Source organism: Cordyceps javanica, chromosome 3, assembly GCF_051103115.1.
Source record: "Cordyceps javanica chromosome 3, complete sequence".
Classification (NCBI taxonomy): domain Eukaryota; kingdom Fungi; phylum Ascomycota; class Sordariomycetes; order Hypocreales; family Cordycipitaceae; genus Cordyceps; species Cordyceps javanica.
The window spans coordinates 87,802-111,670 of record NC_139297.1 but is presented as its reverse complement, the minus strand read 5'-3'; the positions used below and the strand labels follow the sequence as shown (position 1 = coordinate 111,670).

The following is a 23,869-nucleotide window of genomic DNA, read 5'->3' as shown; positions in this document are numbered from 1 at the left end:
AGCAGCTACTTAACTTAGTGGACTTGGCCCTGGTCTACTGAGTACCTTCACTGCACGGCGGGACCGATCTTCGCGCAGTACGGAGTACGGATACTCAGTACTGCAATGAACCATGGTCAAACCGACAATGTTGTTATTAGCACTGCGCTGTTTGGATCCCTTGGTATCACACAGTTGGGTTGTGTTGCAGATGGTTGGCCTTGGTTGGGCCGTGGCGCGTCACGTAACGAGGCACTGAGCCGGAGGTCCATTTGGAGAAGAACCGAACGGGAGCCCACGTCCAATGAGGGAGACGGGTTCCATCTGTTCGGGTTTTCGTTAGTGGCGAGTTGGCTAAGTAGGAGCCAAGCAAAGGAGCCCTCCCGACCAGGTGAAGAAAGGCTTGGAAGGACTGGGGGTGGGGGTCGCGTGAAGAGAGGAGAAGCCTGTTGTAGTCAATCCCTGCAAAAATTAAAATAACACGCCTGCTCATTACAATGCGATTGTACTCTGTACCGAGCCGGCCGTAGCTGCAGCGAGGATGGCTGCTACTGAACGACGAAGAATAGGGAGAGGGAGATGTAATTCGTATACGACTCGTGCTTACCTAGGAGACTCCAGCCATCATGGGGATTGCAGCTTGGTAAGGTCGAGAAACAATTGCCCATCGTCACTTGCCTACCGCGAGCCTTATCTAAGTAGTCATTACCAGTACGTCCTTGACTGGTCATCCCCCTGTCCAGCTGCTAGCTGCGAGCTGCCCGCGCGAGAGAAGACCTGCCCGCGGCCAGCCTAGGTAGCTTGTACGGACCAGGGCCGGACGCCTAGTTCGGCCCAAATTTCGACAGAACTCTTTCTTGCCTCTCCTCCTTTCTCTCTTCTTCCCCTTTTACCTTGTGCTGCGGCCCGTCGCGCTGTTGGAGCAGATACGGGCATTGAAACCAGAGTTTCTCTGCCGCGGGAGGCTTCTCCTCTGCTCCTTTAACTGCCCTTCTGTGAGTTCCCGAACATCCCACCATCACCACAGCCATCGCAGCCACTACTCTTTCATGTCCTCGACTTGCTGCCCGTCCCGACTAATATTCACTTGCAGTGCTACATGATGATGCCTTCTTGATTGGGACTTGGCTATCCCAATCGTTCAATCGCTTAACCGCGGCACCGATATTCCCAGCCTCAGCTCGCGTCTCCCTGGCACATGATACCTGGACACCAGCGCTGGCCGCGATACAAAGGGGACCTATCTGCCTTGGGCCTGACGTTCTCGTTGCGCCCTTACCCTGAGTTTGAATCGCGCAATTATATACCCTCCTTCGAGCTTTGCATCGCTTTTCTTTGCTGTATTATCTTCTTCATTTTCGCTGCGCATCATTCGAACGATACGGCCCCCTTTTTACCTGAACACAGGTTGGAGCCTCTGAGACTTTCTCCATATTCTTTCTTTTTTTCCAACCTGGGAGGCGTAAGTTGTGGCCCCTACTTACGATCCTGCATGAACCGTGTAACGCCCTGCTGTAGTGAATTGCGGTTCATTTTGCTAATGATTCAACATTTCTAGTGTCCAGAGTTCTTGACCGCTACAGAAGCGTTGAAGCAGTCGCTTTTCTTTTTCTTTTTTTTTTTTCAGTGTCCAAATAAGCAGCGTGCCGCGCTAGCTCATCCCACTACACATGTAAGTCAGCCTAACTGGTCCTGGACCGACCTCAGACAAGACGTTGCTTCTTATTTTCCTTCTTATTCTCTTGTCTTCGCATGCGCCGTGCACTAACAGGATTCAGTTACCGGCAGATGTGCTATTGCCGAGCGGACCTTGTCGCAGTGGTCAGTACTCACCTGCAAGCTCTTTGGCTAGCTCAAACCCCAGCCCGCCCCTGCCGATTGTCCTGCATTGAAACGGGGCTTGAGCGGTGCTGGGCAGATTAACAAGGAGGAAAAGTACGGCGAGGTCGAATCCTGGTGAATTTTTTCTGTTGTGCGCCCACTCACGTTCACATTCATATCTACGCTGTATCGTCAAAATGGCTGAATGGGAGACGGAAAACGAGCACGGGGCCAATCTCAAGACCCGGGAGGCGACTCGCAGGTCATCATCTAGGTCCAGCAAGTCGCGAAGAAGATCCAAGACGCCACCCAACAGGGCCATTTCCCCCGCCCTCGCAGACAAGACCGCCAAGCGCACCTCGCGTGACACCACCATGGATGAGTCGATAAGTATTTTAGATCCTCGTCGATTCACACCGACTCTCCATGCGAATCTCGTTTCCGAAATTCTCACTCTACGGAGAGACCAAGAAGATAAGACTAAGCTCATCGAGAGTCTCGAGACGTCTCTTTTCTCTACAAAGGAGGAGAATGAATCACTGCAGGCGAATTTTACCTCTCTCGGAAAGGAAAGCCGTTCTCTCCAGCGTCAGCTTTCTCTTCTTGAAGGCGGAACATCTTCCGCACTCGGCGAACTGGCTCGTGAACGAGACGATGCGGTGGAATCCATCACAGAGACCAAGAAGCGACTGGATGCTGCTCAAAAGAAGATCCGCAGCCTCGAAGACGACTCTCAACGTGTACACGAGCAGTGGGCCAAGGACAAGGACGACTGGGAGGACGAGAAGCGCAGATACGAGCGCAAGATTCACGTCTCCGAAACCCGACTCAAGACAATTCTCGACGAAGTGGCGGCTTATCAAACATCTCAGGCAAACGGCGACGAGCTTGAAGACGAGCTCGAGGATGCACAGAAGGATAATGACGGCGCTAGCATTCGCACCTTGAGCATGACTGGCAGTCTCCGTTATTCACTCGTTCATAGCCCTGGGCCGGCTAACATCAACGGAGCGTCTCTAGCGGACGAACTCAATCTCGACGACGATGACAGTGACGTTGCAGCTACCGAAAGCGTCTTCTCAAGTCCACGTCACAAGCGGACGATTAGCCGTGACACTGCACCTTTGGGTAAGCTGCATCGCAGAGACCTCAGCCTCGAAAGTCTCAGTCGGCCCGGCAGTGCCGCTCGATCACGGCTCTTCTTCAATCCCAATGTCCTGGGCATCCTGCAAGGCGATGATGAGGATCAGCCGCCTACTCCTGCGCAACCGACAAGTTACAAGGATACGGGTGTCCAATTCTCTCCTCCGCCCTCGCCCAAGATTATGCCCACACGCAAACCAGAGGCGGAAAACGTCGCCCGAATTGTCAACGAGATCGAGGCCAACCAGCGTCGCAAGCGCGTCCAGCTCGGTTCCTGGTCGGGCAAGCCTCCCGGCGTTGAGGATGCTCAGCAGCGGCCTATGATTTCTGTCGCCGCACAAACTGTTGAGACGCCGCTGAGCCCGCCGAGGACACCGACGATGGTGTTCGAACCCGTAACACCACCACCAGAGACGGTCGAGTCGAGCATGGTGTCGTCGGCGACACAGACAGACAAGCAGCCACAACTGCCTCTTCTGAATCTGGTACCTCCCTTGACACCGCCTTTGCCTGCCATGCCTATCCCTAGCATCAGCGTGCAGCCTCCTACTAGCAGACCGACCACACCTAGATCGCCGATGCTACCGCCCTACATGAAGAACTTTGGCTGTCAGGTTAATATTTCATTCAAGGCGCCAATGGTGGAAGCTGCCGTCCAGACCGAGGGCATCCAAGTCGACAAGAGACTGGCGACTTTGCCACTCCACCTCCAGCCCTCTACAATCTCTTCTCGACCGACATCTCCTAGCAAAGATGGCGTTGACCGCGAAAAGAACTTTACTCCTGTTCCTGGCAATCTCCCACCACGCAACCCCCGCCGCCTGGCCAGCAAGACTGCGGCGGATTGGCAATCTTCGCCGGTTTCCATGGTTGGAGATGATGACGATATTTTGGACTCTTATCTTCGCAATGATGATGTTGACAGTATCGGATTACGAGCCAGTCGGCGACATGGTGGACTTTTCTCAGGCTTTGAATCACAGAGCTCCGACGAGGCTGAGGAATTTGGGGAAGCCGACGTCAGCGACTCCGAGTATCGCACGGCCCTCTCAGCGCCACGGCATCACTCGGGCGCGAGCCGCCCCGGCAAGAGAAACTCGTTTGGCGCCATGACAGCCTCTCTAGAGGGAGCTGCCTCCAAACATGCTGCGTGTGGATCGGCCAAACTGTTTGGTACCGATATATACGGCACTTCCGGCCGAGCGGATGGGGAGGTCGGCAGCCGCAGTCATAGACGGAAGCTTAGCAAACCACTCGAAAAGTCGGCTGCCTCTGCAACTGGCTCGAGTCGCTCGAGCGACATTCGCAAGCATGCTATGATCCAAGGCTCCATCGCCAGTCAGCAGACTAGATCTCGAAGCCCCAGCCTGCCTGACGGGCGCAACCCTCCGTTCCCGATACCGCTCCGTGATAGCTCCAAGCGACTGTCATCGTCATTCATGGGCTCGCCGAGCGAGGACTACAGCCCGACCAGAGCCGAGAGCTCTTACCGGAGAGGCAGCAGCCGTGGAAGCTATTATGGTGGTAGTGTCCGCAGAGTTCGATCAGCAACCGCTATGCCACGCCACCACCGATACCGCAGACACGGCAGCCGGTCCCCGCCCCCTCTGTCCGTATCGACAGAGGCCCCGGAGAGCCCAAGCCTGCCGCCCTTGCCGCGCAATGATATCACTACTCCTCGAGGCAAGGAGCTTAGCAGCTCTTCTTACAGACGCCATCGCCATGAGCTCTCCACCAATACCGACAACACAGTCAACACCGATCCTCTGTCATCCCACAGCAGCTCTCATGCAACTGGTGTTGTCGACGCCATTGCCCAGACCATGGTCGGCGAGTGGATGTTCAAGTACGTTCGCCGTCGCAAGTCCTTCAGCGTGCCAGACTCTAGTGGCAAAGACGACACGGGCAATGACCGTCACAAGCGATGGGTCTGGCTCGCTCCGTACGAGAGGTCTATCCTATGGAGCAGCAAGCAGCCTTCTTCTGGCAGTGCGTTGATGGGAAAGACGGGGCGCAAGCGTAAGCTCTTCCTGCTCCTCATTCTTGAAATTACCCAGTGCTTGCTTGTTTGGTTGTTTGGCATCATAGGCTAACCTTTTCCTACGGTAGTGACAATCCAATCTGTCCTTGACGTCAAAGACGACAATCCCGTCCCCAAGGGCGCTCAATCTATTTTCAATCGATCAATCCTTATTCTCACTCCCCAGCGCGCCCTGAAATTTACCGCCAGCTCATCTGAGCGCCATTACCTTTGGCTCACAGCACTGTCATTCCTCGCCCACTCATCGCAGGCCGTGCCGGAGAATCTGTCGGCGCCTCAGCCCCAAGTAGTCAAGCAGCCGCATCAACAGCAAGCCCCCGAGTTCGAACCACAACAGACCAAAATACGCCGCCATGGGATCAGAGACTCGATTCGTCTGGCCAAGAACAAGACAACTTATGGCAGTCGTGCCGGTCCTTCCAGTGTACCCAGTATCCCGAGCAACCCCGACTCTCGCATGGGCGAAGTATCGAGCTCCCGCCCTCCACCATCCACGGGAGCGGCATCGGTGAATCATAACCGAGAGGCGTCACATGATACCGCAGAGCCTCCTATGATCCAGCGCTACAATGACCGCTCGCAGACATCTTCTCATGGCCGCAAGCGAAGCAACACGGGTGGGCAACAGCACATCCCACCTCCGTTGTCGTTTCGAGGCTTTTCCGGGCCGCTAGGAGGCCAGCATGACAATGCTCACAGTACCACGACAAACACGCCCGCATCTTCCGACATGTTTCAGTCGCAAGCATCCAGTAACACCACGTGGGGCGGATCTCAGCGCACCTCGGAAGCCTCGAATAGACCAGGAAACTTTTTTGACGCCATTGGTACCGTTCGGATGGAAGCCTTCATCAGCCCACTTGCATCATCACACTCAGTGCACCACTCCGAGCAGGAAGAGCTCCGACATCTCGCCCGCCGACGTAGCAAGGAGCACCGCAGACGTCATAGCCGCAGTCGCAGTCGCAACCGTGACAGCTATAGTTACTATTCTCGTGGTGGGAGCGCGCGCCATGGTTACGACGACTACTACGGAGGCAGCCGGACAGCCGGCGAAGAGGAATTCTTTCGGGACGACCCTTTCAAAGGCTTCTAATCGTCTTTCTAGATATGCACATGGAAGCCGGAGGCTACGACTATAGTATTGCAATAGGCATGTACAGGGCAACACTCTGAATTCTCCTTCTTTTCATTCTCGCAATGTATTTATTTATTATGGGACGGGACATCGACGATATATGCCAATGGACAATTTGGTGGTCAGCTACAACAGCATTTTCTATTCAAACAACTGGCGTTCTGTTGGCATCTTGCCATTTACATTGTATTTATCCATGCTTATCCATTCCAGGTCTTTTCTTCTTTTTTACAATTCTACTTCAACACAATAGCCTTGCGTGAAATGCGATTTTGTCCATGGCCGTCGAACTGGTCAGCCCGGGGAGGGGGTTCGAATTGCGACGCTGCTAAGCAACCAGATAATCGTAAATTACCAGATGTCCCCAGTGGCGGCTAGTGGCCAGCGAAAATGTCTCTGAAATAAGTGTGATATTTGTATGAATTTAGCTGCTTCATTGACGAGCAGGTCTAGCTAAGAAAGTGCCAAGATGAAAAAAAAAATGAGGAAGAAAGAGCGATCATAGAAGCCTAGTCAGGCAGGTATACACAGTGAAAGTTAAATAACAAGGGGATATCAGTCAAAAAGATCGCTCATCAGAAAAAAGCTACCCCCTACAATGCCCACGACAAATAGCATGGTCAGAATGCCGGCGCCGGCCCTGTCTGCCGTGACAATGGCCCTCGGCTGTGGTAGCGGCTGCGCCACGTTGCTTCCCGCATTCGGATTGCCTTTGGAGGTACCACGATCCTCGCTTGTCGCCGGAGGTTTGGCATCTGCGAGCAGATTGTAGAAGACGGCGGCGAGGGCGTTCATTTGCGGCCCCACGCCGGGCTTTCCGTCAAACTTGGCGCCGTCGAGCCACGAGAAGCCGCAGGCGGTGCCGTCGGCGCCCTGATAATTGGCGGCCTGCGGTCCGGTGCAGGCGGCCGCCGCGTCCCGGGCGGCTTGCTGGATGAGCTTGGTGATGCCGTCAGACGTCCATGGCGCCAGCTTGGAGGTGTAAGAGAGGAACCGGATCAGGTAGCCCTTGAAGCTGACCTGGTTCTGGTCGCAGCCGCGGGGCGTTTTTTCGCAGGGTGGCTCCCAGAGATGGCTGCCCTCGGTCGACACAAACATTCGCGTGGTGAAGTTGAGAAGGCCGTTGACGTGGGTTTTCCAAGTGTCGTTTTTGGTATAGTCATACATGGCGGCGGCGCCTGCGAGCCAAATGCCAGCGTTGTAACTGAACTGGACATCGTGCAGATTGCCGCAAGTCTGTGTAGCCTCGAGCACGTTATAGCCGTCGTAGACTTCATAGTCCTTGCCGATTAGTCCGATACCCGACTCCCACTCGTAAATCTTTGCAGCCCACTCAGCGTAGGTGTCGTTGCGAGTATAGCGTGCGAGCCGAGCGGCGACGTTGAAGAAGCAGCCGTTGGCGATGCTGTTCTTGTAGTCGTAGCCTTGCAGGAAGGAATAGACCTGCCAGCGCAGGCCACCACCACAGAGCCCATTCTCGTCATTCCATCGAACGACGTACTCGTTGAAGACTGCCTGCCCACCAGCGAGCCATTGTGGGGTGTCGGACGGCGGGTTCGGAAACGCGGCCTCGGTGGCCATCATGGTGGTGAGGGCCCAAAAGCCCTGATCGTCGTTGCCCATGGCATTAGACTGGTTGCGCGGAAGGAAATCGCCCGCGGGCGCATTGATTTGATGCATCATGCCCTGCATGACGATGTCGTTGTATGTCGAGTCGCCGGTGTAGTACCAGTAGTCGATCAAATGGCCAAACATGCCGCCAGCCTCCCACCCTTTGTCAATGAAGAGGAGAGACGTTAGAAGCAATGACAACTGGAAGCCTTCAAATATGGTTTGCGGTACGTACAGTAGTAAGGCCCTGGTAATAGACCGGGGATACCGGTAGTGTTTCCATTGTAGTATTTGACGAGACCGTACGCAATCGTGCTTGCGGCCTCTTTGATAGAAGCTGTATCAAGTTAACAGCTGAGATCCAAGTTGCAAAGCGCAGACATGTACATTTACTAGACAGGTCGAGCTCTAGAGCCTTGGCAGGCACCGCCAGCAGCAGAGATACGACACTGGCCGCGAAAGCCCTCATTCTAACTAGAGTCCGGCACAGCCGTGCTCATCGGCCTGGCAAAGAGGTGTTTTCGGAGCAGGGTGGCCGATGAAAAACCTCGGATCGGGATTCACCAAGAGGGTAAAAGGAAGGAAAAAGAGAAGGCCGACAGCTGCCGCGACGAAACAACAGCAAACAGCATAGAAAGTAGAAAGGAAGGTTGTCAACAGTATGGTTTACTGGGGAATATGCATAGGCTTTGTGGAATATGGGCGTCAGGCCAAGCAAAGCTGCACGACAGGGGACGGACGGGCAGCAGGCCTACAATGAGGCCAGCACAGCCCTAGCCGACCGGGACAAGACTTCCAGCATGGGGTGCTTGCCCCTGGAGAAAAATGAACAAATAATAATACTCCGTAGACAGGAATCCAGGTATAATGCCAAGACTGACTGGGTACTGCGGGAAATCACCGGACCGGTGACACCTCAAAGGAGACTGGCTGTATTGGCATGGATCTCGCTGCGCCACATGACGCGTATGCGCAGAGCACACGAGCACGCTCGACCCGAAGAGGAGGAAAAAAGAATAGTGGTTGCGTTTCAGCAAAGGGCTCAAATCTACAGGACAATTGTCGCAGCCTTGGAATATCGGGGAACAACATTCCTAATTAGCCCAGTGGCTTCCCCCAGTAAACTCCTTTATCCCTCAGAAAGAACCTACTGACCCCCCACTTCGATGACAACTCCTAATGGGCTCGAGGATTCCATTCCACTCGTTGTGGTACTAGTTAGCTTCTTGGCTTCCACTTGGGCACCCCGCAAGCGAAGGATAAAGCTAACAACATTATCCGTACCGAGTACTATTAATAGCACTGCAACCTTATAGCCAGTGAGGGAGCGCAAACTTGGGACCAACGTCGAATCAGGCACCGGAAAAACTTGGAAGAGAGTACTTGTACGCAGGAGGCGTAGACGAATATCTGAAATTGAAATCCGTCTCACTGCCAACCAGTTGACCCCGAATCCTGACAAAAGAACACAAGAAAACAAAGGTGGTAGGCCCTCGGCTTTAGTTTAATCGCATGTCACGCTCCACGGCAATAACTCTTTGGGGCAGTATATCGAGGGCGTTCTTCTGTTTGGCCCCAAGGTCTTGCGCCTAGGAACTTGATAGTAGCATTCTTCAGCCGCACGGTTCCAGATTGCCTCTGCACCAGCCATGTTGGGGACCTCATCGCGCCACACCGCGATGATTGTACCGTCCTGATGCCAAATGGTCAAATTCTTCACCAAACACCCACACCAGTGCATTTCTACAGACTTGCGAAATTGTCGACTGTTCAAGAAACCAGGTTTGAAGTGTTGGCGGAATTTGGGGTTGCGTAGAGGCCGATCACCTCGGAAGACGAGCAAGCCCGAGGGCTTCTATCTGGAGCCTACCGAGACATGAACAAGACTGTTATAGTCAAGTCAGCCAACTGGCGGCCATCTTGCGTACAAATCGAGCGATGACCTAGAGTCACCCTTTTATTGTGATCAGTCTGCGCCTATCTTGCTGATATACTCGTAACCGGACGAGCCATGCTCGCTTTACAATCGGACAGGGAACAAATGCAGCCGCAGAGTTAGTGGACGCTTGTCAGAGGGCTGTGCCGATTCAATCATCTTTTAATACTCCGATGCTAGAACCTAGCCAGCGGCTATGCGCTCCTCTGAGCGAACGACTTGGCCATGCAACATAGGCCCACACAGCGGAGCGCCACCCTCCTCCCAATCCAGCAAACATGACCGGGGGGACGCGCTCCGTGAAGCCTACGAGAAGCCTACGAGAAGCCTACGAGCACGACCGATGTATTTTCTGAGGTGCTGGTTCCACGGTCTTGTACCTTTACGCTGGCGTGATGCCAAGCCCACACTTGTATAGGACTTGTGCCTTCAGATGAGTGGCCGAGTACTGTGGTATAGTGCACAACTTTCCAAGTCACTTCCGCATCTGGAGCGCCGCGGACGTCTATGTCTGTAATGTGTACGGATTAGCATGTTTCTTGGCTTTGTAGCGGTCGCCCCCCCCTGTTTGCCAGAGTGCTTTCACCTTTACGTCCGCACTCCCCAAGCAGTTGCGACCCGTGAGACTGTCGGCCACACTGCGCGGCAGCAGTTGCACCATTGAGTGCGATCTGAACCACCGGCAGCATAAGTATCTCTGCACTCATCTAGTCATCATTTAGTAAAACCTTGAATGCTCCCGAAAGTGCGACAAGTGGTTTCGCCGGACAAAGATTGTGGAAGGGCTGACTGGCAGGAATTGCAAGACTTTCGTAGAGAGGCCATACAAAAGCTGGACGAGATGTATCGTTAATGTTACATTTCGGCAGAATGCTTGCCGTGTAGATGACATTACTGGACCTGACACGATTGATGGTCACAGCGCCAACCTTTGATATGATTCGTTTCCTACTCGGGTAGTAAGCTCGCCGCGTCCGTAAATATGTATTAAATACTACCGAGGGATGACTGGCACCCGTTGTGAGCTTGCTTGTTCGACTTGGCACAGCTCTACGGCAATATCCGCCTTGGCTCGCGGGTTGAACGGATCTCGTTTCTGGACGATGGTCGCGTGGAGCTTGGCATCGCAGTAGGGATGGCAGCCGCAGCCCTGGGTCAAATGACGGCGCACGCTTGTCTCTGCATTGAAGCCAGGTTGTCTACCAATCCGGAGTCGGTCGCTTATTAGTCTCACTTATACGAGTGAGCACAATTTTCGCTCTTGTCGAGTAATTCTCAGGAACAGCTTATCCAAACATCATTTTTAAGCCAAAGTATTTTTGATTATACTCTGAAGTTCGAGTGCACGGTATTGAGCGTAAGTGTCCTGAAAGCGGCAAACCTGTAATGATTCAAATTTTCACGCGAAGGACTGTCCCCGTCTTAGAGAGGCGCGACGCGGTAAAGAACGCTGCCGCAACGAAAATCATCAACCCCCCCCATATCTGAGCATTTGTATATTTGCCACCGGAGCTATCAATAATGGCACCAGCCGTCTTGTGTACGTACAGTTCATGATTAGTCTGGGACCCAGCAAAGGGAGCTCGGAGGAGGAACAACTTACAGGTGGCCCAGCTAGTGTAGCAAATGCCACGATGGTATGGACAGTCCCTGACCGAGTGCCCATCTTTGTGGCATCCTGCGTGAGGCTTGCGAGAGCACCAAGGAACATGCCTTGACATAGTCCATTCGCGAGGCCAAAAAATACTGTGAAGATATACATGCCCACCCGATCGTGCACAGCGATCCAAGTCAGCATAAGGCTGGCAAAAATCACGGTCACGACAATATACGTATTCATGGCACCAAAATGCTTATTGGCAACGAGACCAATCAGTGGACGAGCAGGCACACTCATACCATTGGAAATGAGCAGCAGCTGAATCGAATCCTCTGTGGAAAAGCCAAGGATGTTTCGAGCAAAGCTGTTGATCTTGAGTGCCCCTCATAGGTCAGCAATGTTATACTCAAGAGAGGGACGCGTCAGTCATACATAGAAAGAAGCAAAGAAAAGGGCCCAATAAAGCACAAATGCTCCGATGGCGAAGAAGAGGTACGGCTTCTCGGTAAAAGCAGACCATTCAACAAGAGGGCCAGATCTGCGAGGCTTCAGGCGAGGTCGAAGCAACAACAAGGCTATTCCAGTGGCAACCAGTGCAACAAAAGCAGAAACGCGCACCGCCCATGGGAATCCAATCTTGGGGATCAAGTACTGAATGATGGCGGGAAATACGACACCGCCAATGCCAGTACCCGTGGCTGCACAAGTAACGGCCATGGTGCGCCGCTCGTCAAAGTAGGAAGTTGTCACAGCCAGAGGCGGCATGAACATGATACCAAGGCCAAGGCCAACGCACAAGCCCTGGGACAGCAGAAAGTGCCAGTACTGGCTCCCGAGACTCGTCATCAAGGTTCCCAACACCACAAGGAACGCCCCAACAGCAACGGTGGAGTGGATGTAGCCGGCGTCTGCAAGCCGGCCCGACACGGTGCACATGCCGTAGGTGAGTAGGAACTGAATGGAGCCGATCCATGAGACTTGCGACTGCGATATCTTCAGAGTGTCCTTGTAGTAAAGCTGGTATACGCCAAATGCCGAGGGAGAGCCCCACGAGACCATGCTGATCAACAGCATCGCGAGCACTTGTAGCCAGGCGGTCCAGCCGCCATCAGGTGGGACGAAGACGCCATCTTTGCTAGACGCGCCTTTTTCTTCCGAGGAGCTGGCGTCGGGCAGCAGGGTCGGGACATGCCCCTCTCGGCCATTCATCTTTTCGTCTACCCTTTCGTCCATAGTTTTGCGGGTGGTATTTGATATGGCGTCGGACAACAATTTTGCCAGGCCCCGAGTTTTCGATGAAACTTGCAGCTCTGAGAGCGGGCAAGGGAAGTGAATGACAAGTTCGGAAAGGATCAGGCTGCGTGAGGACTCTTCGAGGTTCTCATCAAATGTGTTATTGTATTGGCATCCTAAAACCTGCTTTGAAATCAAGCGAACGAAAAAGGCTTATTAACCGGCAGGCGGCACACTACTTAGCTTGCCGGGTTGCCGGGGTTGAACATCATCAGAGCCTGATTTGTGGACAAGTCGGGGTCGCTTTCCCCTCCTAGATCAAGTCTATTCAATGGATACGAGCGTCGGAGCGACTATTGCGTGTAGACGAGGCTCTTTGCGGCGAGCAAATATCGCCTACAATGGAGGCCTGATTATCCTTTCCCGATGAAACTTGATGAACCAAACCATCGGACGCATGTCAGATTCCGCCCTGGATTGCTGTAAGACACCGTATAAGTCGACTTCCAGTGGCTGGACCAGTTACAGTAAACCACGCCCGCTCGTTGCACGCTTTGTTACGACTGTCGACTGGGCTTTGCGGGCTGCACAAGAACCTCAGAGTTGGTCTCGGCATATCTGCTTCTTATTCTGCTTATTTTCTTCGGGCTAGATGGAACGCTTACCATGCCGAGTGACGTCGAAGAATGCGTCCTGGCTTGCGCATCTACTATTGCTTTTCCGCATAGGAAAAAGCTCTTCTCGTACGTCGCCTGTCGCAATTGCTCGTCACTTGCCCCTTTTCACTTATTCCATTCCCAATATTATTTTTTTTGCAAACCCGTTGACAAGCTACCAGTCATTCTATCAAGCTATCTGGGCGTAGCTCTGGCAGGCCATCACCACTATAAATTTCACGAATGATTCGGCGAGGACGCCCAGAGAGACACCTCCCAGGGAGCGGATGTAAAGCGTGCTCTTCCACAGATCTATCGCATGGCAATGCGCGAAGTTTTGAGTATGGTATTTGAGCAGTCTCCTATCATTACTGAAATATCCTGCTACCGACAAGTAGCAGACGCGCAAAGTTGACAGTGGGTGTTGGTGCCACGGATATTCGCCTGTTCAGACAGTCGATCGAAAGTAATAAGACGACCTGTCAAGCTGAAGAGCCTGCAACCGAGCGCAGTCAATTGTAGGTCCGAAGGTTACTGGCATGCGCCTCCGTCAACCTCTGACCCATAAATCACATTACTTAGTAGACAACCAAATTGTGCTCGCCTCGAGTACAATAGTTCTCAACAAATGAGCGCCTTCCAAGTGATGGGAGCAATGTTGATGTCCTCCAATGCCCTTCCCCCTCTTCTCAAAACACTCTTCGCGTCATTCGGTCGCTAGTTCTGCCGGGTGCTGCTGCTGCGGCTCATATTTGGGTTGCCCCGAGTATACATGCTGTGGCGCTGGGCTGTGTACCGCGGTATATCTCTTTTGTTTTCGTATCTGCCACACCAGTGCGCCAACGGCTGCAAGCAAAGCCACGCCGAGCGATGCCCCTACGCCGGCGCCAACAGCCACGACCTTGGAATTGTCCGCATTCTTGCTGCTGCTGCTGCTGCTATTCTTATCGTCCGCTATCGAGGTGGGAGTTACTGTCACCGTTACCGTGCCGCTTGTCGCTGAAGCAGTTGCGCCACCGGCCCGGGACATGGTAGTGAACTTCTTGATGCCGCTCACAAAGTTGTCAGTATTGTTGCAGCAAGAGTAGTCGCCGCCGCAGCAGAACAGGTTACTGGCAGTCCTATCGAAGCCGCTGCATTGCTGGAGATAGTGGAAACCGTCGCTGAAGCGAGCTAAATGAGAATGTGAGCAGGCAATCCCAAGCGCGCGCAGCGGTTTTCCGCCGCAGAAACTCGTGCGAGTCGACTGTCACATACCCATGCTATCGGAGCAGTACGACTGGCAAGGAAAATCCCACTTCTGGGCGGTGCACCCTTGTTGTGAAAACCCATTATTGCCTCCTCCGCCGAGGCACAATCCATTCGAAAGGCAAAAATCAGTTGGCCGGCAGCAGGTGCTAATTTTGGCGGTTGGGTCGCAGGGCTTCATCTCACTGTCCTCTGTGCCGTCAGGTTTGTAGCATTTGGCCATGTCTGCGGCCCGGGCCGTGGCCGCCAACGCAAGCACCAGAGGCAGCAACATCTGCCGTGGAGAACGCAGCATCACGGATATGTCTCGGAGATGGTGCTGTAGACAAAAAGTGCATGCAGAGAATGCGATTGAGGCCACAAGTTTACCAGCAGGGGAGTACGGGCCGCTGGGAGAGGCCTTCGTCCTACATTGAAGGGCTAGTCGAGTACGGATAGAGCGTAAGCAATAGGCGTGTGGGATCCAGCCAGCCTCGAGACTGTCGATCAAGCCCTGAACCAATTACCTACTGATACTCGGCGCGCGCCCACTTCCCGTTTCATTGTACCCCGTAAGTGATGTTGTTTTATGGCGCGCGATAAACGAATTAGGAAATCGCCGAACTATCGGGGTGACTTGGTGTATGGTAGCCCCTTTTTAACCTTATTGAGCTTGCAAATCGACGGGTGCTTGGTCCTGCACCTGAGTGATTGAGAAGTTTGCAGTTTTCTGCTATCTCCGGATGGCCTGCACGAAGACCGTAAATGTAGCATCCTCTAGAAGTGAGTGTTGCCTAGTAGGGCTGAGAGCAACACTATGACCTCTTTGAGACCAGCAGTGAGCCGCCGTACAGTAAAGTAATGTTGCCTGCATGACCAGTCGCGCGGCGATTGCCTCAGCTTTGCCACTAGAGTGGCGCCAGGTATCTTCCCTGCGAAAGTCCTACGACTTCGGCTCATGGCATTCAGAGGCAAACATCTCCCGAGGTATCCCGCGCAGCTTTTTTTCGAGACGAGAGGGCTGTAAGGGACCTTGGTACTAATGCAGCGCATCTGTGACTGTAAAGTTCATCACCACTAGTAAATCTAGTAACTATGTAGTTACTTAGTTGGTGGCCGGAGAAACCGGAGAGTCAGATGCTGAAGGAACACGGAGCCTTGTTCATCGAAATAGTTTTTGGTTTCCCTTCATTCATCCGAGAGACTTTGTATTTTAGCTGATAAATCGCTCCAACCGCTTATACCTACACTGGTCATGCAAAGAACAGCAACATTGTTTGAAGCCTCGTCGCCAGCCTGCCAGTTCCGAACTACGGTGTGTTCCTACCGCGCAGAAAGTTCTACAGTTGTCTTGACAATCTACCACCCATAGAGGAAGCCGATATATCCATGATTTAAGATATTCCAGCAAAATGAGACTATACGCAAATAATGCACGTAATATGGTTCTGTAGGAGCGTGTTACCAAGTTACCTTGCACCCAACGCCGAATGAGAACCCGAGCGCCGAGCGCCGAGCGCCGGCGACGTACCAAAGCCATTGCACGCCAATCTTAGCATAGCCGAGTTGGATACTTCCGCTATTCATATGATTTTTCATTTCGATATAAAGGAATACAATTCTCCTCAGGCGTCAATACTCTCTTGATCCATGTCGACACAGTCGGCATTCGCTGGCGCGGGCACTGCACCTCGCCGCCGCAATGGCCGGCAGCAAGCCTGTGAACCTTGCCGTGGCCGCAAAGTAGCATGCGATCACCGCATGCCGGTCTGCTCGCGCTGCAAAGCTGCAAATAACCCAGATGCATGTATTTACTCCAATGCTCTGAATTACCGTCGACGTAAAGAGCGATCTCTACGAACAGCGCCTGGGAATGACGCCGCGCCTGAAGCTGCGCCTGAAACGACACCGCTGACGGCGCCAACACATGAGGGCTATCTCGGCGCTACCAGTTACAAGCATGCGATGCACGAAGCGCAGTCGAACATACCGCTTGGACTTTCCGTAGAGGAACTATCCAACGAAGCCGACACACCAAAGTCGAAAATGTCGCAGTCCCCCATTATGTGCAATGCGAGGACATACGAGGCGGCCATCAGAATCCTACGTGCTATACCTCGAAAAGACTTGGCGTACAGCTTCTCCGATGCACACGTGAACCCAAATGATGGATGGTGCAGACTCGCAACGCTAAAATTACATGATTCTCTGTGGGATACATTCGGTAAATTTCTAGAAGGGGATCGCTCAACAGAATCACTCGTCCAGCTCGCGACCAAAATATCAGAGAACAGCTCTCAACCGCTGCGGGAAGACTATATAGAACCGAAGGATTGGCTAGAAAGCTTTTCCGGGCCAAAAATGAGGTGGGAGGGTCTTGGGATACTATTCACTCATTGGTCTTTTGGCATTACTGAATTTGGCCAGAATCCGGGATTCCCCCAGGCCTCGAGTAAGAATTACGTGGACTATGTTGTGAGGTATAGGGATTGTGCTTGGGATGCAGTGGAGATCACGAGGAGCACCGCGAGCGCGAATACGCTATTGCTTCACTTGCTATACACACAAGAGTGTCTCGAATCCATCATTTCAGGGGATGAAAGTGAGTGGCATAGCGTGGGGAATCGCAAGATGCATCTAACAGCTCATTTTAGGTCTCCAACACTCTAGACTTCACGGAGAAACCGTTAGCATGCTGACTTACCTCGGGTTTCACGCAACAAAAGGGAGCATGCACGACAGAGGAATCTGCACCCAAATCAAGCGGCGGATGTTTGGCAAAGTATTTCACGGCGACAAAGTAGTCTCCACGTACGCAGGCCGACCACCTATGCTATCGAAACGTTTCGTATCTACGCTCATGCCGCTTGACATATCTGACGAGGTGCTGTTGGGGGTGGTGCCTTGGCGCGATGACCTGGTTGACGAGCAGGGCTGGAATACGCTCGGCAAGATTTATTCCAGCACGCTGATACGTGCCAGAGCTCACATGGGCTTCATCCGGGACTCCATATTGGTCTTTAATCTGCAGGCCGAGGGGAACATCAACCGACAGGAGCTTCTGTAAGTGCCGGCCCAAGGACGACGCCTCACGAGGCAGGAAGCTGACCATTGGCCTTGCAGCGATCTTCGTACCGAGCAAGAAGAAGTTGTGGCGAAATTCCCGCCGTTCATAGCATTTCGACCCGAAGATGTGAGCGACCGAAGTATATCGGGGCCAACACTCTACGCGAAGCTGCTCATTGAGCTCGAATTTTTGCAAAACATTTTCCTGATAGAGCGTCTGCTCTGCCGAGTAGACAACACCACGTTGAGCCAAGAGCTTCTCCGCGTCAGTGTCAAGATGGTCTCGACAACACTCATCTTCTGGACAAACAAGGACAAGGTGATTGGTCTCTATGATTTTGAGTGGATTGTCATGGGATATGGCGCGCCGGCCGCAGGCATTCTGTGCTTGGACTTGCTGCATCCCCGCACAAAGAATTCAGGGCTTGTCTCGTGCATCTCCCGATCGGAGGTGATTCAGATGCTCTGCATCTTCAACGGGTTTCTGGACTGGATCAAGCCTCTGACGCCGAATAGGGAGCTGAGCTGCTGCGTGCGGAGGGTCATTCAACGCGTGCTGGACGAGACGCTCAACTTCTCGGCCAACTCGCTGGAGCCTGTCGTGGACACCATGGACTGGGGAGCAGAAATGGAAATTAACATGAGCGGCTTCGGGTACGACTTGCTGGGGACCTTTGACTGGATGTTGCCAGAGGTGGTACCAAGCGACAGATGAAATGATCCCACGAGCTCACTCCATTGACGGCACGCTACCCTGACTGACATGCTGTATCCAAACCGACCATGAATAGTGTGTAGTCTCTGGGAGAGCTTCCAAGGCAAACGCTTCCTTCAAAGCCACAAGCACCACATGTCGCGTGTCTTTTGCACAAAGAAAATTCTGCTCGACAGGGTTGGGAGGCGCTTCCTAGATTCTAGTCGGGGAATTATAAGAGCGCTGTGGCGCTCTCCAGCGGCTCCAAACCGGCCCCAGCTCGTTAGCTTTGTCTCCAATTTGCGAAGGAGGCCTCTAGTGGGCGGGAAGCCGTAAGCTGCATTCTGCCTACTGGGAGGAAAATGGTTACTTTCTATACTATTGTCCGACCCGCGGGCACCGCGCACCGGCCTGGAGGAGGGGGGCAATAGTCGGGTTCCTACTTATCTGCTTTCATCGCTCTATTGGAAAGGGGGAGGAGGCGTCGGCATCACGAGCTTCTGCTGCGTGGCGCCCGCCCCAATTGACCCAGTCCAGCCAGTGTCTGGCCAGGTAGCAAGCCAGAAGATGGTTCAAGGTAGAATTTCGAGATGGGTAGGGTCTGACGTTGAGGTGGTAGTTTGGCTTTGGCATTGGTTTGTTTTCCTCTGCTCGCCATGCTAATATAAAATCATTCCTGTAATAGCTTTGGAAGAGGACATCCTTCAAGTTTTTATGTTGAAGCCCCCCACCCCCGAAGGCGCACCCTCCAACATCCTCACTGTTTGGTTCAGCCAGCCAACGACAACCTCTGTGTTTCTCACCACAGATTGACACAAATGCGAAAAAAAATTGGATCTCCTCCCTTGCTCATCCGTCGGAAGACAGGCCGAGCCTGCAAAGGTAGCAAGACACCGGGGCTAGGGTACTAGCTCCGCTGCCGCTGACGTCGCCAAGTGGCCAACCATTGATCCCTTCGCCAGCTGACCCGGAGAGCAGTGGCAGACTATCGAGGGATGCAATTTGACAACACCTGGACATAAACTAATACTTGCACTGTTTGCACTGCCATTGTCTTCGGGCTGCCTAATCCAGACTGGGATGACCACGCTAGAATGATGCGCTAAAAAGCTTGTCCTGGACCGACATCAGCCCTGTCTCGTGGTAGTATATCGCTCATACACTGGCCGTATACCAGCTTCGTCCGCGATACTTGAACTTTGTTATGCCGCGACAAGGAGTCTTACACCCCCCCCTCCACTTGCCGATCGAAAGACTCCGCCCTGTTTCCTCTCGTGGCTTTTTTCTTGGCTGTGCCACCCATCCCATCGGCGAACAGTCCCCCGTCTCGCTCCAAACGGTTTCACGAGGCTGTGAGGTGAGGCAATTTCCTTCGAGGGTTCTCTAGCTTTTTGTTGTTTTCTCTTCTCCTTCGCTACCCGTCCATTCCTTTCAGTTTACTCTGGGTGTGAAATTAGTCATTTTGTTTGTATCGTCCAGTAGTATACTAGCCCTGTATATGTAGTCCGCTATACTGTTAAGCACACTGTACCGTGAACGAATCCCGCTCATAGCCACACATACCTATGGGCCAGTGACCGCCTCGTAGAGTTTTGCTATTTCTTTCAGCCTCATATGACTAACATGTTGCCTTTCTATTCACGAAATATGTGATTGTGGCCGCGCTTTGGCCCATCCGAGTTAGCTCTCTCCTGCGTCCTTGAAGCTTCGAGGGGCTCATAAGCCCCGTACAGGCCAAGCCCGGATTGCCCTTCCTTTACCGGTCCTCGCTCTAGAATATAAAAGGTGCATCGTCTCGCATGCTATTCTAGAGTTTCATTGGGATCCGTTCGTACTATTGGGACGCTTTTTTATCGGTTTACCCTTGTGCATCGCCCCTTCTTCCGCGTCTTTGCTATCTTGCTGCATCGTTTTCACCCTCACCTTTGTTATACTTTGGCGTTTTATGGCTTCCAGTAAGCCTACAGACGCTCCCAGCAGTGAGCGCATCCGCTGGCATGATGAGGAGCAAGGTCGCCAGCGGGCGCGTTCTCGGCCTCGCCTGAGTCGCTCCAATTCGACCGATTCAATGGCCATTCGCAGCATTTCGCGAGCGCAGGTTGATCCAGCTATTACCCTTCCCATCCATTACCGCACTGTGTGAGCAGAGTTTGTCTTGTTGTCAAATTTAATCACGGTTTCTAACCCATTGTAGCTCGTTCGGAATTGAAGAGTCCAAAGGCAAGGAACGCGCCGAAGCTATTCGAGCTGCGGATGTAGCCGCCAAAGGTAAACACCCGCGCCATTGTCGCACAGCATGTCTCGTTCCGCAGCTCACAGATTGCAGACCTCGGTGACTTGGAATGGCACATGATTTCTGCTGAGGAGGTCTCTTCTCGTCTCACAACGTCAGCCCATCATGGGCTGTCGGATGAGCAGGTCAAGCGACGCCATCTTGAATACGGCCGCAACGCTCCCTCCCCCCCCAAGACAAACCGAACTTTAACAATTTTCGGATACTTCTTCAAAGGCTTTGGCGGTATCCTACTAGTGGGTAGCATCCTCGTCTTCATCTCATGGAAGCCGCTCGGTGAGCCGAATCCTGCGCTTGCCAACCTTGCCCTCGCGATCGTTTTGCTGGCTGTCTTTTTCCTCCAAGCTAGCTTCAATATGTTCCAGGACTGGTCTACTTCTCGCGTTATGGCTTCCATCAAGGACATGTTGCCCGAGCAGTCGCAAGTGATGCGCGACGGGAACCTAGCCCACGTGCCGGCAGAGGAGCTAGTGCCTGGCGATGTTGTCTTCATCAAAGCAGGCAACAAGCTTCCAGCCGACGTACGCCTCATCCAAACATCCTCTGATGTCAAGTTTGATCGCTCCGTCTTGACGGGTGAATCGCGTCCCGTGCCGGGTACAATTCACTCCACGGATGAGAACTACCTGGAGACACATAACATCGGGCTCCAAGGAACGCACTGTATCATCGGCACTAGTACCGGTATTGTGGTGGCGATTGGCGATAAGACCGTCTTTGGTCGCATCGCAACCCTGACCAATGAACCCAAGACCAAAATGACAACCTTAGAGAGAGAGGTCTTGTACTTTGTGCTCTTCATCTGTGGTATTATGCTTACCATGATCACTCTCGTTCTTATCCTCTGGGGTGCCTGGCTTCGCAAAGATCACCCTGATTTCATCTCTGTCAGTGCTCTCATTGTCAGCTGCGTCAGTGTCGCCGTTGCCTTCATCCCCGAGGGTCTCCCGATTGCCATTACTGCTGGTCTCACCATCACTGCGAATCTGATGAAGAAGAATGACGTGCTTTGCAAGTCTCTCAAGACGGTGGAGACTCTAGGTGCCGTGTCTGTTGTTTGCTCTGACAAAACCGGCACCCTGACGCAGGGCAAGATGTCTCTGACGGACTGCGCCATTGGCAGCACCAACCTCGGTGTTGACGTACTCCTGGAGAGGCTGGGAAAAGACGAGAAGGGAAGTGCTTCGCCGCTACGCTCGACTTTTAGCCAGCTTGGAGCCCTCGCTGCTCTCTGCAACGCCGCCGAACTTGACGCGTCCCAAGCAGACATCCCATTGGCACAGCGCAAAGTTTTTGGCGATGCTACAGACACTGCTATTCTGCGGTTTTCCGAGTCCATTGCCGATGGCAACGTGGGCTATTTCCGGGGATGCTGGCAAAAAGTTTTCGATCTTGCTTTCAATAGCAAAAACAAGTTTATGATCCGCACTTTTACATGCAAACGCAAGGAGGCTCTAGGATACACACTGCATCCCTCTGGCGCTTCCAAGTTTGGCGACAATGACATTCTTCTTACTATCAAGGGTGCTCCAGATGTACTCATTGGCCGCTGCTCCGAGTACCTTACCCCTGATGGCGAAGTCACTCCCATGGACCAAAATGCCCTCGCTACCTTTGAGCACCTTAAGCAGGTGTACTCATCGCAGGGCAAACGCTGTCTGCTTCTCGCCCGCAAGATTGTTGACGGTAGTTCCATAAAAAGTGCAACTGAGGATGGCGCCTATGAGACGGAAATGTCGGAGCTCGCCAAGTCTGGTCTGACCCTCGTCGGTCTTGTTGCCATTGTCGACCCTCTTCGACCCGAAATCCGAGATGTGGTTTCTACGCTTCGCGGTGCTGGTATCAGAATTGCCATGGTAAGCTTGCCAATTCAACATCTCTGTACGCTACAAGCACTAATCGGATTGCTTCTCTCAAGGTAACCGGTGACTTTAGCCTTACGGCGCTGGCTATCGCCCGTGACGCTGGCATCATCACCTGCGTGCATGTCGATGGGGCCAGCCATCTAGAGCGCAACCCGGATCCGGCATCCGACTCGACCGACTACGAGGAGAAGAGCAGCAGTGGTGGTTCGCGCGGCGCGCTTGTCATCAGCGGCAGTGAACTCACGCTGCTCAACGACAGCCAGTGGAAGACGCTCACCGAGTACGAAGAGATTGTCTTCGCGCGCACGACACCGGAGCAGAAGCTGCGCATCGTTCGCGAATTTCAAAAAGACAACGTCGTCGCCATGACGGGTGACGGCGTGAACGATGCTCCTTCTCTCAAAGCGGCTGATGTTGGCATTGCGCTGGGCAGTGGTTCGGACATTGCGATGGAGGCGGCTGATATGGTGCTGCTTGACTCGTTTTCGTCAATTGTAATTGCTGTGCAATACGGTCGTGTCGTATTCGATAACTTGAAAAAGGTATGCTACTCTTGGACCATGTTGTAGATGTCAGTCGGCTAACAAGTGTAGGTAATCGCGTACCTTCTTCCCGCCGGGTCGTTCTCTGAGTTCTGGCCTGTCATCACAAACGTGGCGTTTGGTCTTCCCCAGATTCTGTCCTCCTTCCTCATGATTATCATTTGGTCAGTCCCGCGTACCTGATTTGTTTCTCATCCTCAACTTTTTACTTACAAAAAAAAGCTGTTTCACCGATTGTGTGGCCGCCACCGTCTTGTCCTACGAAAAGCCCGAGGCCGACGTGTTGCACCGCCGACCCCGCAACGTGAAGAAGGATCGTCTCGTCAATTGGCAGCTCATCTTCCAAGCGTACGGCATCATCGGAATGACAGAGACGCTGGCATCCTTTGCAATGTCCTATTGGTATCTGGAGCGCAATGGCATCGCATTCAAGGATCTTTGGTTCTCGTTTGGCAAGATCCCATCGTATGTGACGGAGGACTATTACAACGCGAGGCTGACAGAGGCGTCATCCATCTACTTTGTCAACCTGGTTGTAATGCAGTGGTTCAACCTCATGGCAGTGCGGTGTCGCCGGCTCAGCATCTTTCAACATCCGCCAGCTTTCAACAAGGCGACGCAGAATCTGTATCTGTTTCCCGCGATCTTGTTTGCTTTGAGCATGGCGTTTCTGTGGTGCTACCCACCAGCAATTCAGCGCGTCATCGTTACGGCGCCGGTACCGGTAGAATATTGGTTCCTGCCGTTTGCGTTTGGCATTTACATTGTTTTCATTGACGAGGCCAGGCGGTTTTTCGTGCGCAAGCATCCAAATAGCCTCGTTGCGAAGGCTGCGTGGTAGCTGACGGAGCGAGTTGGAAGCCGTAGTATCCGGTATTTATCAATGAAAGCGTCAGCGATTTGGCATTTCACATCCACGTTTTCAAGACCCAAAGCAATCTCTTAGAAGCACATGAATCAATTCTCCTCTTCTAGATCGTCATGTATGAGGGCCGTGGGAATGTTGTGAGTCGTACTGTAAGCT

At 53.0% G+C, this 23,869-nt stretch overlaps 6 protein-coding genes across 6 annotated transcripts; 3 read left to right on the top strand and 3 right to left on the bottom strand.

Annotated features, from left to right (window-relative positions):
• Positions 1-1,997: 1,997 nt before the first annotated feature.
• Positions 1,998-6,080, top strand: V2A60_004271 (PH domain-containing protein; the record flags this gene model as incomplete). The annotated part of the gene is made up of 2 exons (XM_083255592.1): positions 1,998-4,962; positions 5,053-6,080. The coding sequence occupies 2 exons, from the start codon at positions 1,998-2,000 to the stop codon at positions 6,078-6,080; spliced, it is 3,993 nt and encodes a 1,330-aa protein (XP_083111718.1).
• A 597-nt stretch (positions 6,081-6,677) lies between these two features.
• V2A60_004270 (glycoside hydrolase family 76 protein) lies at positions 6,678-8,202 on the bottom strand (the record flags this gene model as incomplete). The annotated part of the gene is made up of 3 exons (XM_083255591.1): positions 6,678-7,894; positions 7,969-8,070; positions 8,127-8,202. 3 exons carry the CDS (start codon positions 8,200-8,202, stop codon positions 6,678-6,680), a joined length of 1,395 nt encoding a protein of 464 aa, XP_083111717.1.
• Positions 8,203-11,060: 2,858 nt separating this feature from the next.
• V2A60_004269 (uncharacterized protein) lies at positions 11,061-12,502 on the bottom strand (the record flags this gene model as incomplete). The annotated part of the gene is made up of 3 exons (XM_083255590.1): positions 11,061-11,204; positions 11,273-11,641; positions 11,702-12,502. 3 exons carry the CDS (start codon positions 12,500-12,502, stop codon positions 11,061-11,063), a joined length of 1,314 nt encoding a protein of 437 aa, XP_083111716.1.
• A 1,362-nt stretch (positions 12,503-13,864) lies between these two features.
• V2A60_004268 (uncharacterized protein) lies at positions 13,865-14,629 on the bottom strand (the record flags this gene model as incomplete). Its single annotated transcript, XM_083255589.1, has 2 exons — positions 13,865-14,331; positions 14,416-14,629. 2 exons carry the CDS (start codon positions 14,627-14,629, stop codon positions 13,865-13,867), a joined length of 681 nt encoding a protein of 226 aa, XP_083111715.1.
• A 2,616-nt stretch (positions 14,630-17,245) lies between these two features.
• V2A60_004267 (fungal specific transcription factor domain-containing protein) lies at positions 17,246-18,166 on the top strand (the record flags this gene model as incomplete). The annotated part of the gene is made up of 2 exons (XM_083255588.1): positions 17,246-17,448; positions 17,509-18,166. 2 exons carry the CDS (start codon positions 17,246-17,248, stop codon positions 18,164-18,166), a joined length of 861 nt encoding a protein of 286 aa, XP_083111714.1.
• A 1,924-nt stretch (positions 18,167-20,090) lies between these two features.
• On the top strand, positions 20,091-23,686 carry V2A60_004266 (cation-translocating P-type ATPase; the record flags this gene model as incomplete). Its single annotated transcript, XM_083255587.1, has 6 exons — positions 20,091-20,284; positions 20,340-20,413; positions 20,472-22,294; positions 22,357-22,845; positions 22,897-23,009; positions 23,068-23,686. The coding sequence occupies 6 exons, from the start codon at positions 20,091-20,093 to the stop codon at positions 23,684-23,686; spliced, it is 3,312 nt and encodes a 1,103-aa protein (XP_083111713.1).
• Between the last annotated feature and the right edge of the window lie 183 nt (positions 23,687-23,869).